Source organism: Engraulis encrasicolus, chromosome 18 (genome assembly GCF_034702125.1).
Source record: "Engraulis encrasicolus isolate BLACKSEA-1 chromosome 18, IST_EnEncr_1.0, whole genome shotgun sequence".
NCBI lineage: Eukaryota > Metazoa > Chordata > Actinopteri > Clupeiformes > Engraulidae > Engraulis > Engraulis encrasicolus.
The window spans coordinates 35,665,556-35,679,132 of record NC_085874.1 but is presented as its reverse complement, the minus strand read 5'-3'; the positions used below and the strand labels follow the sequence as shown (position 1 = coordinate 35,679,132).

General features: G+C 45.1%; 1 protein-coding gene across 1 annotated transcript in view; it reads right to left on the bottom strand.

The window, feature by feature from the left end:
- The window catches only part of nudt14 (nudix (nucleoside diphosphate linked moiety X)-type motif 14), a 77,215-nt gene that overhangs the window by 5,860 nt on the left and 57,778 nt on the right, over positions 1-13,577 (bottom strand). Inside the window, exon 4 of the mRNA XM_063223547.1 lies at positions 12,573-12,924. Within this exon, the coding sequence (XP_063079617.1) occupies positions 12,573-12,924 (352 nt within the window). The remainder of the gene's footprint in view (positions 1-12,572; positions 12,925-13,577) is intronic.

The window sequence follows — 13,577 nt, the reverse complement described above, 5'->3', positions numbered from 1 at the left end:
TCTCCCTCCCCTCTCTCCTGTCTCCTGTCTTGCAGACAATGCCTGTCAAGGGAACAGCGGCAGATGCCTTCTCGCGCAGGCATGGAGGCCAAACCGCTTAAGTGCCCTTACAGTGTTCTGTGCTCTGAGGTGCTCGTTCTTTACCTCCAGGTATTCCCATTTCCTAATGTATATGGGGGGCCATAGAGGTACTGTAGGCTGGAGGAGGGTGGGAGGAGATGAGCCACCCACAGAGCTGGAAGTGATCCCTGCACCAACTACAGAATAAAAAAAAGGCAGAGGCTGTTTTATCCTCCCCCTCCTCCTCCTCCTCCTCCTCCTTCTCTTCCTTCCCCTCATCCTCCTCCCCCATTCCCATCGTCCCCTCCCCATCCCTTCTTAACACCCTACTGCCGTTTTGGAGGGAGAGTCTGATTGCCGCCTGGGGCAGTATTGTGAGGATAGGGGTCCCATCCATGCCCTCACCCCACATATGTTGGCCTACTACAGTAACCAGACTAAAAGGATTCCCAACACAACCTAAGCGATAACAAAACACACTCACTGCCTACATTCTTAAACATACATAGTAATTTCTTTCATACTTGGTACATTGACTATTATTGAACATATGCTGACCTATCCAAAAGGACATATATTTGTGGGTCTAGTTGTAACATATCTTTGTGAACTGAGATCAACCCCTATGGTCGCTTAATCAGCAATGTCATGCACTCAGAGTAGTTCCTTCGTGTGTCTTCTTGTCCGAAAGATAATACTCACAACATGGCATTAGATAGTCGAAAACAATGTCAACTGCAAACGTACAATTGTAAGCATACAGTACAACTTTCTGCAATGCCAGTGTTAAACTCAAAACATGGCATTAAATGGTCAAAAACAATGTCAACTGCAAACGTACAGTTGCTGTTGTATACAGTGCAACTTTCTGCTATGACCGTGTAAATCAGTAACAGTATTCACTGTAAGCATGCCTATCATAAATACAGCATAGTAAATTCCTGCTTGCCCACACGGGCAATGACTGAGAAGAGCTGCCAACAGCTCAAAACTAATAAAAAGAATAAAGATTATGATGGCGTTACCAAGGTGACTAGACTGAGTAGGAGCCCATATCTACACATCTTATTATAAAGTGTTAGACCTTGAATTTCCTGTTTCCGAACCTTTTAAATGTTTTTTTCCCTTCCCAATATGACAGCACACCTGCTCTTCTGAAAGGGAGTGTGAAATCCATCATTATGATAGAAAAAACGAATTATGCTGAATCTTAACACGCAGAAATCCCACCAGACGCAGTGGAGACTCCTGATTGTTGAATTGTGGCCATCTCTACTGTACTGCACTTGCCTGGTTACCACCATACCTAATCACAAGTGAGATAAGGCCTGGAGACCTACCTACTGTAAAGTGTGTGTGTGGTTTACCATTTGACGATGGCTGTTTATTGGGTGTTACGAATGTGTACCATTTGGCATACGTGGCCCACAGCCGATCGTATCTGTTATATCTATTCAAACAAACTGCAGTCATAGCTTTTCCACGCCTTCCTACTCTCTGCTTGCAGACCATGATCGGTAGGGGTGCAACGGATCAGAAATCTCACGGTTCGGATCGTTCCTCGGATCAGAGCCCACGGATCGGATCATTTTTCGGATCAGCAAAAAAAAAAAAAATATATATATATCATTATTATTTTATTTTTTTAATCGATAACACAAATAAACATAAGCTGTGTCTTTGTTAGGGGTGGGCATAGATCATTTTTTGAATGTAGATTAATCTCATTGCAATTATGAAATTAATCTAGATTAATCTATATCAAAATGTCTAATTGAGAATATGCACACTACCAAAATAATGGCTTAAAGTCTTGTGACCTACTGACAGATGGCGCATAGACCAGAGCTCATGTCCTTAATTGTACATGCAAATACAGGTAAATGCATCAATCTTTTATTGAAACACAATTGCCTCAGCGGTTCAGCATTTCTGAGAGAGAGAGAGAGAGAGAGAGAGAGAGAGAGAGAGAGAGAGAATCGGCATTGACTGTTAAAAAGGGCAGCGGCTGCTTTAAGAAGGCGGAGACTCTGCAGGGACATCAGAGCGCACAGAATGTCTAACGAGATGATTTAACCTGCTCGCTGTCCTGAAAATGTCAGGAATCACAACACGAAATGAATTCAGTTTGCCAAAGTTTTATATCACACGCGACAATCGCGGTACGTTACATGAGCATATCTCACTGCGTCGCAAATGCGCTGAACTCAACCGATCGCAACACAAACATTTAGCGAGAGTAGTTCTAGACATTGACAGTTTGAGTTTGACAGTCAGTCTTCAAAATGCATTTACAGTAGGCTATCGCACGGAATGTTTTGCAACTATGGCACAGGCAAGATTTCGGCAACAGTTTGTGTTGTTGTTTGTGTTCCATGCAGTGCGTGAGGTAGACGTCCCAAACGACTAGATTGAACATGCGCACAATTTCATAAATCGATCCGCGGACCATGTGTGTGCCGAACCGAAATGATTGGTCCGAACGGACCACGGATCAATGATGATCCGTTGCGCCACTAATGATCGGGAACCCTCGCTGAGGGATAAATTCTAGTGTTGCACCGATACCGATACCAGTATCGGCCGGGGCCCCGATACTGCACTAAAATGGTGGTATCGGTATCGGCCGATACCAACAAATAGGGCACCGATACCATTTACAGATGCTAGTATGACAGTTAAACGGAGCCTTGATCTTAGTTATTTTATATCATAGGTATTTAAAAGTATAAAAAGTTGTACTGGAGTACAGCAGCACAGCAGTACAGCAGCCTGACAAAGCCATAATAGCAATTATGTTACATCCAAGTAGTAGCCTATATAACTTTTTATATATATACTGTATATAACTTTCTAACAGAGTAGTATCTGTATGGTATCGGTATCGGCCGATACTGCACAATCAGTTATCGGGTATCGGTATCGGGGCTATAAAATGGTATCGGTGCAACACTAATAGATTCCATGCCGTCTTTCAGATCGAAGCGATTGTGCGAAGCAGGGGTGCATTTCTGGAAAGCGTAGTTGTTAGCAGTTAGCAACTTCAGTAGTTGCCAATGGGAAATTGCATTGCAACCAACAAAGCAGCTAACATAGTTAGCAACTACGCTTTCCAGAAATGCATGGGGCTTCCCTGGCTAGTACTGGATGACTGCAGTACATGGTCTGTATAATACTCAGTGAATACAACCAACGCCAACGCCAACACAGCCAGGGTCATGTCATTCGCCCTGTAATCACAGTATCAGGCTATAAAGGCCTCACTAACTATAAAAAGCAAGCAGATAGATGTTTCCTCTGTTACCACATGATGCCAACAAATACAGACTGGCCCGGTAAGTCCTGTCAGTCATAGGTTCCCAAACTGGGGGTCAGGAGGACCCCTAGGGGGGTTGAGACTGGGGAGTATCGGATGTACTGAAGGGGTCGCGGAGATACTGAAGGGGGGTCCACAAGAAATCTACAAGCCAACATAATTCCATAATTTAGTTAGCAATACTACACACTTGTATGGTTAATAGATGTTTTTGCTTTCCTGTGGATTTCTAGCAATATCAGAGGACAAACTATAGTGAAAATACAGTATTATGAAGTCCAAAAGGGGGTCCCTGCTGAAGAGGTTTGGGAACCACTGCTGTTAGCAGCGAGGAGGACTCTCCCACTCTGTAGCTCTCTTTGGCCTACCATGACAGCTCAAGACCAAACACACAGCTTGAAGTGGCGATGGGTTGTGGTGGGTAGCATTGAATCTGATGACTGAGTTTTGCAGAGCGTGGTGTAGACACCACACCACACCACACGACAAGGCACAGCACGGCACAACCCGACCCGACCGGGCGAAGATGCAGAGGCTGCAGTATAACGCTGACAGAAAAGGTTTAAATAATAATATGTGTGGTGTAGAAAGTAATAGAAAAAAAAAACCGGTGGAAAAAATGCTGATGTTATTATTTCAGTGGTGAGTAGTGAAGGAGAAAATAACATAGTGACAGAACTGAAACGCTTCAAAAGCTTTACATGCTCTTACGCAATCAATACTTGGGGCAGCTCCCAACGATTTCCTAAAATGACACTAAATGATAGCCCACATCCAACGCAATGTTATTTCAGAGGAAACATCTTTTATTTATAACGTGCTGTTAATCTTCTGGTATTTCGAGACCAGTGGGAGGGGGTTGAAAGTGCATGGAGGGGGTGGTAGTGGTGGTGGTGGGGGGGTTGTGGTGATTGATGGACAGCACCCCAAATCAGCGCCATGGAAGCAAGAGTTGGGCTAATCCCATTGACCTCCATGTTCCATTTTTGCAGAAAGATGCAGACTCATGGAGCCTTTGACACACAGATCGCCATTGAAATAGTTCCGAAATAGTTCCCGGAAGTAAGCGTTGAACACAGAAAAAGCAGTAAAAGTGAATGTAATTGATTTCAATAAATTCTTATGGCATCTTTGCATGTTACATAGTGGTTCTGTGAAAGAAGTCATGTCCCACCCACTTTTTCTGGCAAGCAGTTTTGTCCCCACCACTTTCAGTTTATTCCTATCTGTGCATCAGAAGCGGAGGCAGAGGCTATTGGACGGGCATTGATGACTATGCCAGGCTACACAAAAAGTGTAGGCCTATTCTTTAGACAGCCTGTTCCACTGTTCACCTTCACTGAATGCAGGGATTATTCTGATTTCATATGGAAAAAGGACAGTGAGCTATTTAGGCTACTATGCAGGGCCTAAACACTTGATTCGTTCCAAATGCCAAAATTTAAGTTGGTTAGTTTGCTCTGGCAAACATATCGCGCATCCTTTATCATGACCTATGTGCTGAGAGCGAACTTGGAAACATGTAGTGGCATCGAATAGCCTGCGCAGTTTCATCCACTCTGCATCGGTGCATAGGCTAGCCTATATCTCAAAGCCCACATCACATTTGCTGGTGCCTTTCTCTAGTCACCATTATGACTAATGTTGAAAGTGAATTGGATATTATTTATAATTAAAGATGCACAGCAGAAGATCGCCATCATTTCCCCTGAGCGTGCCCTCCCCACTGCACTCATTCAGTTAAATCTCAAGTCACTGAATAGAAAGGCAATTACTAGAACAATGAGCATGCACCTGAAAATGTAAGGTCTGAATGTAGCCTATTTTTATGAAGCATTGCACCATTGTGCATTACACACGAGCAAACAGGAATTAAAATGTATAAACCAACAACAACCTGTGCGCCCACTGCCCAGTGTGTTCAGTCTGGCGTTGAACCGCTTGCAATTTAGGGGAAATATATCACAGAGCGCATTTGAACACGGAATTCATATCACAAAGGTTGTCACGATATCACTGTCAGCTGTTTAAATTATAGGTTTGAGTCAGACAAGTCGTGTCACTTGTTATGAACTGGGGAGCACAAGGGTGGGGGCTACCACAATCTCGCTGAATAAATATAATTTGAACTGTGTACAGTAATTGCAGCTGATTATGCGTCTTAGATATTCTGTAAATGTTAACTTGCTGTTAACAAGGGAACAGGATCTATATTTAATGCTCCCCGAGAATATTCCTTGAGTTTGCAAATTCCCACCTGTCAACAGCAGATCACTGATCCCACCTCAGCGCTGCACCTGTTTGCGAGCAGTAGAGCTCTAGTCTAAACTTGGCTGATAACTTCAACTTTACAGTAGGCCTATACAAGGCTACATTATGCAAGGATAGGCTACATGTAGACGGCGTGGCGGGCTAACCAATCAGTCCCTACTGTTGCGTTAATAATGTAAAATGACTTCAGCGCAGGATATCAGAAATAAACAAAAAAAGCGCAGATGGATTTTAGTTTTTAATATGGCTGCAATATCGCGCAAATACGCATCATGTGCAATGTATTATTTATCATGAAACCTCAAATAGGAAGTAATAGTCTCAGCTTGTACCCAGCACTTTTCAAACCTTTAATACTCAGGTTTATGATAATTGTCCCCAGCACTTTTGAAATCAAACTTACACCCTTGCCAACCGACCTCCTGTATCCGTTTGTCACAACTCTGAATTCCATGGCTCTGCCCCGAATCTGATTACGAGGTAAATCCACAAGGCAGTCAATTGGTTAGGAAAGAGGGTAGAGACAGTGATATATTACACATCTTTTGCCCCCTGGCAATTCAAATATCTTGGGAGTCATCATATCTGGACCAATGGCATTTTTCTTTTTTGTCTACTACAACATAATGGTACCATCTCCCAGAAATAATACATGGCAAACAAACAGTAGGTCAGTTATATGTCAATCTTATGGATGAGAAAAAAAAAACTTCTAAGTACATTCCAGAGTGTAGCATCCCAAGTCGGCGCACAGTGCGCTTACTGTGAGGCAATTAACTTAACTAAATTGAATCCAATTTCAAACGCGGATGTCTGTTTTAAGGCAGATAATTACTCAAAACGCTGCAAAGACTTGTTTGACCTTTAGTCAGGCGTCGGAAAATACTTTTGACAACCATATAGACGATTTCCACCCCATGGCAGAGAGAGACAGGGAGGGACAGAGAGAGAGAGAGAGAGAGAGAGAGAGAGAGAGAGAGAGAGAGAGAGAGAGAGAGAGAGAGAGAGAGAGAGCAAGCGATCGAGAGAGACAAAGAGAGAGACCGAGACTCTGGGCATTTCTCAAAACCTAGTGCCGTGCACTTCCAAGTGTATCAGCCTAATTAGTCACGCCCAGTGATTGGATACTCTTTGGTGAACTCTACGGAATATCCAATCACTGGGTGTGACTAATAAAAAGTATTCAATCACTGGGCGTGACTAATAAGGCTGATACACTTGGAAGTGCACTGCACTAGGCTTTGAGAAATGCCCAGAGACAGAGAGAGGGGGAAATTTGGGAGAAAAAAGGGAGAAGGTGAGCGAGAAAGGGTTTACTTATGGAGAGCGTGTACACTAGAGATGAAAGGCCTCATTCACCCTGAATCAGTACCTGGTGGAAACTTTTTTATGGGTGTGTGTGTGTGTGCGTGTGCGTGTGCGTGTGCGTGTGTGTGTGTGTGCGTGTGCGTGTGCGTGTGCGTGTGTGTGTGTGTGTGTGTGTGTCCCGTCCTATGAACATCTGCTGCAGTGAGCCAGAGAGAAAGAGAGAGAGAAAGTGAGTGAGAGAGCCGGTGAGTGAGTGAGAGAGTGGGTGAGTGAGTGAGAGAGAGAGAGAGAAAGAAAGAGAGAGAGAGAAAGAAAGAGAGAGAGAAAGAAAGAGAGAGAGAAAGAAAGAGAGAGAGGGAAAGGGTGAGTGAGTGAGTGAGTGAGTGAGTGAGTGAGTGAGTGAGTGAGTGAGTGAGTGAGTGAGTGAGTGAGTGAGTGAGTGAGTGAGTGAGTGAGTGAGTGAGTGAGAGAGAGAGAGAGAAGAAGAGAGAGAGAGAGAGAGAGAGAGAGAGAGAGAGAGAGAGAGAGAGAGAGAGAGAGAGTGAGTGAGTGAGTGAGTGAGTGAGTGAGTGAGTGAGAGAGAGTAAGTGAGAGAGTGAAGGAAGCAACAATGGTTCGTTTAGGTCACTCGGCTACAAAGTTTGCAGCAGGTTCTGTTAGGTCATTGCTCGAGTAAAGTAGCAGGTGCACTGTGTGTGTACACAAAAACACACGTACCCACACACTCACGCACGCACACACACAGACACACTTAAACACAGCTTTATGGCAATCTCGTTTGGAGGGAGCAGATAAGACACATTCCCTCCCCTCTCCTCGTGTTCCTGCGGTCGCCCTGTGTCATAGGTCAGACCACCTGAGAGAGAGAGCCGGTAATAACATTAACGACTGACTGAACCTGTACTGGTGGTTTCATGGTTTTTAAAGATGTTTTTGGGTCTTTTAGACTATTCTTGACAGGATAGTTTGAGGGAGAGACAGGAAATGTTTGGGAGAGAGAGAGAGACGGTGAAGGGTCGGCAAAGGACCCGGGTCAGAATCGAGCCCGGGTTGGCCGCGTAGCATACGAGTGCCCTACCATTAAGCCACGGTAGGGCCGAACCTGGGGGTTTTATGTTTTAAGAGTTACATACGAGTTTAATCATTCAGTCCCCCCAGGAAATCGCGATGTTGCGATCGCGTCGTTTTTCGCAACTTCAATTAATTCCCGCGAATTCTGCGCGAGAGCGCAACTTTAACCAATCACCGCGATTTCCCGCAACTTTGAACACTTTGAACCAATCCATGTTGCGCTCCTGACTTCACTGACGTCGACAAACTTCCTTTCAAAAAGGATAATACAATAAAAATACATTAAAAAAGTAACCTAGCAATCAGTCCCAGCACTTTACTATGCATGTACAAAGTTGTCGGTAAGGGGGAAAAACTAATAAATACGAATGTAGGAAACGCCATGTTCTCATTGCGCGTCTGCTCGCATGGTCACAGGAGGGAAAATGTATGACTAGTCTGGCATAACCAATAGGCCTACATTTTTAAAATGTGCTAGGCCTACATAAATATATAATTAACACTTCATGACAGTCGTCTAGGCCTACATTACGCCAAGTATAGGGCTCCTACAACAAGATGTTTTCTTTTTTCTAAAGCGGTCCACCTGCTGGACCACTTTGGTGTTTGACTTGTGCGCATACAGAAGGCAACATTTTCCCTCCGAATTGAGATGCGCAATTTGTCCACAACAAAGGAGTTATTTCCATCCTTCATTGTGAATGCTGCGTGCGTGCCTGGCCGGTAGGCTATAGTAATCTCTTTCGCGCAAATTGGGCTATGGCTGGATAAGAGCACTTGGTGACCGTGGTGACCGTGTCGTCAAATCACTTTCGTTTAACCTGGCGCGGTCAAACGGGCAAGAAACACTGAACATGAATAAAACCAGAGCAGACACGTTGGAAAGCTGTGGGAGTAGGCCTAAGTTGGAAAACTACTTTCTGTCTCTCCCTCTCCTTCTCTCTTCCTTGTGCGATTGACGGTATTGATTGACAGCTGAGACCTCCGTTCTGCAGGCGACGTGGTGTTTTATAGCCTATATAACAATCTCGTCGTCTTTTATATTCACAAGAGCACCAAAATTAATATAATTTCTGAACATTATTCAGCAAGCACCCTTCACAACAGGAAATCTGTGAACTCCATCCTCGGTACATTGAATGATGATCATCAGCCGTTAATTTAAAGCCGGCTGACGGCGCGGGAGAACAGCGAAAGCGACCCCTCCCTCTGCTTTTATTTGTGTTGCTTTTGACAAGCTTGAAAATTAAACGCCGACACAGGCAGGCTATGTGTAGCAGACTCACATTAACCAGGATTTCAGTCACAAGAGTTCCTGTCACCACGTAGCCTACCCTCTTCAACTGGGTGGACATGCCCAATTCCGCCCGCCTACTTATAGGCTAGTTAATTATGTATCCACAGTTTAAGTCAGGAATGGATATCGACATGATACGAAGTTTGTATGCTTACAATTTGAAACGATGATGACATTTAAAACAGAGTCAAACGGCCATAAACAGCATTGTAATGAAGGGTGTCGTAATGGCAGCATGAAAGAGATGGAACTCTTCACGGCATTCTGGCTAAAAACTCACCCTGGCTGCTTCCCTGCTTTGCTTAAGGACCAAAATTATAATATAAAAATGGAAATAATATAAAAACACCAGAGGACTGGAATGTGTCAGTGTTCTTTACTTTCAAGCGTGGGGAAACACATTAAAAATCGCAACAAAAATCGCACCTTTCACTTCATGCCGCAACAAAATCGCAACAACACAGTAAGAAGCTCTGCAACTTTTATCGCGATTTTCTGGAAATCCTCGTGCACCATCTGGCAATTCCGACCGCGATTTTTTGAGAAAATGCCCGCGATTTCCTGGTGGGACTGATCATTGGGTTCTGGACGTCTCATTTGTTAGCATTATTATTCAAAATTGCATTAGGGGTTGTTCTGGTTTTAGTTGTTCTACTTGCTCCAAGTTAAAAGATTTGATCTTATCTTTATCAATTTTATATCGTTTTCAAAACTTAAAAATCCTGATTTCTGTAAATTAGTAAAATTGGACTGAGTCTCTTTCATATCATATCAATTTTCACCTGACCAAAGGAAGTCATTATTTCCCTATGGAGGGTAGGCAAATAAAGCAGCCAAAGCGACTTTGCCTGGAGCGAAGACACCTGGGCAACAAGAGCGAATTTAGGCGATTAAAGTTTAGATAACATTATGGTAATCAGCTATGACGCGGTTCGGCGGAAAACCAACCGAATGTCCCAGGATGTCAAGTGAGAGCCATTATGTGATTAGCTAAATCAAGCACGTCAATGTCACGTCCAGAGCACATCAGAGCGACCCCAGCTTAGCGTAGCATAGCAGCTCGTTTCTGGTGTACACGCAGCACAACCCATTTTGTCCTGGAGCGGCATATATGCCGCATTCAGGTTTTTGAGATTTGAGCCGTTTTATTAAAAATGTGGGTATGTCAGAGCTGAATGAACACATTCTAATGCAAAAATGAGGGACCTAGCTTTTAAATGCAAATTATTTCATATTTTTATGTGCTTAAGAGGCTGAGATATTAAGGTTTTGATAGGCAGATGGGACCTTTTCCCAAAAAAGTCTTGGGCTAAAATGGGTAAATATGCTGTGATTTTTTTCTCTCCCTAAAAAATATTTGCTGTATGCTGCTTGCACACACATCGTCAAAAATTCCTGGTCATCATCTCCCTCCACCTGTCAGGTGCTTCTTTCTTTTCTATAATAATAATACTTTCGTTTTATATAGGGTCTTTTAAAACACCCAAGGTCACTTAACAAGGTATCGTGTAGGAATGTGTGCTTGTGCGTGTGCGCGTCAGTGCGTGAGTATGTGTGCGCGTGCATGTAAGAGAATGTGCTTGTGGAACTAGCAGCCATAAGACTCCAGGAAAATATGTGTCTTAAGGTGTTGTTTAAACATGGCCAGTGAAGGGGCATGCTGAGTGGATGAAACCTGCCCTGGCTTTCAAGGGTGTACACAAGTTATTACTCCCAATCTCCCATCACCAGTCAGGTGTTTTTTTTCTTCAGGAGTTTTTTTTTACTTTTTCCTCTGGGTGGACGAAACCTGCCCACACACACACACAAACACACACGCACGCACGCACGCACGTACGCACGCACGCACGCACGCACGCACACGCACACACACACACGCACACGCACACACGCACACGCACACGCACACACACACGCCCTCACGTAAGCCCACTTAATTGCTCACGCGGTCCCTGTTGCACCTGCCGGGTTATCACTGCCTGTGCTGGGGAAATGCCTTTGGCGCGCAGGAGGGGAGCGAAATGTGTGGCACGACAGCCAGCTCTTGTCATTTGTAAATCAGTGTGCGAGAGTGGAGGAGCGTGGGAAAGTGTGTGTGTGTGTGTGTAGGTTGTGTAGGCTGTGTGTGTGCGTGTGTGTGTGTGTGTGTGACAGTGAGTCATACCTGTGGCAGGTAATCTTGAAGGTGATAAGCTTGGCGCAAGGTTAAAATAAATATGTGTGCACTTATGTGTGTGAGCATGTGTGTTTGTGTGCATGTGTGTGTGAGTGAGTGAGAGAGATAGAGAGAGATAGAGAGAGAGAGAGAGAGAGAGAGAGAGAGAGAGAGAGAGAGAGAGAGAGAGAGAGAGAGAGAGAGAGAGAGAGAGAGAGAGAGAGAGAGAGAATGTGTGTGTGTGCGTGTGTGTGTGTGTGTGTCTGTGCGTATGTGGTAATGTGTGTGTATGAAGGTCATACTCTGAAGAATGTTGAAGAGTGAAAAAGTTGCATTTCATGGTGTGTTCAAATGCCACTTGTTTGTATTTACATGTTTGTGAAGCAGCATACTATTGCAGATTGCAAATCTTGGAGGCCTCATGTTTTTGGAAGTGAAAGTAATCATTCAGGTCATCACAGGGAGTGCTCTTTTCCATTAACTGGCGTGATCTAAAATGTGTGTGTATGTGTGCATGTGTGTGTGTAGGGATGCCGCTAAAAATGTTGGGCTCCATGAAAGACTCATATTTTGGGCCCCCAAAATGACAAATTATGTTATCAGCATCCTTCCAGGGGCACTGTCAGTGTTGTCAGGCCCTTCGAATCGGTAACACCTCCCATCCCGCTCCCCTCGCGGCATCCGCGTGTGTGTGTGTGTGTGTGTGTACCCACATACTCACCTGCACGAGATAATCCTCCTCAGTTTGATGTATACGGATTCCTCCAGCACCTCCTCTGTGTGTGTGGGTGCGTGTGTGTGTGTGTGTGGGTGCATGCATGCATGCAAATGTGTGTGTTGGCGCATATGGGCGTGTTTGTGTGTGTTGGCACATATGTGCATGTGTGTGGGTGTGTGTATGCGCATGTCACATGTGTGTGTGTGTGTATGTGTGTGCATGTGTGTGTGTGTGTGTGTGTTTGCTTGCGTCCTCACCTGTACGAGGTGATTCTCCTCAGCTTGTTGACGGGCACGTCGTATCCGCACTCCTCCAGCACTTCCTGTGGGGGTGTGTGTGTGTGTGTGTGCGTGTGTGCGTTTGCTTGCGTCCTCACCTGTACGAGGTGATTCTCCTCAGCTTGTTGACGGGCACGTCGTATCCGCACTCCTCCAGCACTTCTTGGCGTGCGATCTCCTCCAGTGACAGGTTGGGCTTGTCCACCAGCCCCGCGCACAGCTCGTACGTCACCCCCGCGGACGCGGGCGGCTGCCCCCCCGCCAGAATGCCCTCGCCGCCTCCCGCACAGGCCTCCGCCTCGGCCTTGGCCTCGCTCTCCGCTGCTACTGCTGCGTCTCCTCCTGCCGCCACCGCTGCTGCTGCTTCTGTTGGCGTATCTGAGCTTTCCGAGCCCTCGGCCGGCTCGGGCGGTTTGGGCTTGCTGCGCTCCCATTCGCACATGTACACGGCTGTGGAAAAGGCGAAAAGGGGGGAGAGGGAGGGGAGAGGAGGGGGGGGGTAGACGGATAGTGGGGTTACATTCACTTTTGTAACGGCACGAACACACCAAAGGAGACAAAAACTATAAAAAGGGTCCCTGGACTGTTCTCATAGCAAGAACAACGTAAGTGGTTTGGGCTTACTGCGTTCCCATTTGCACATGTACACGGCTGTAGAAAAAGGGAAAGGGCGGGAGGGAGGAGAGGGTAGAAGGATAAATTCACTTTTCTGACCACATGAACACAAAGGTGTCAGAGTACTGTATGACTGTTAAAGTCATAATGCAAGCATTCCAATACTCTGATTGGCTGCGGAACCACGGAAGCAGTCGGGAGAACCTGAATCGCTAACCTGTAATGACTTATTTAAGCCTTGACAGACTTGTGAAACGTGCTATGACGTTATTATATGGAAAGAAGACATAAGTAGCTGGCAATTTGACCAAGGCAAAGGCAGATTACTTTTTTATTCTTACACACCGAAGATGGGTTACGATACTGTTTGCCTGAATTGAATTCAGATGTATATTGTTACTGATAAAACTTGTCAACCTGGGCCCTGACCCGAAATGGCAACATTCCAGTGTACCCTGGGGACAAGCAGTTGAAGATATGCTAATTGG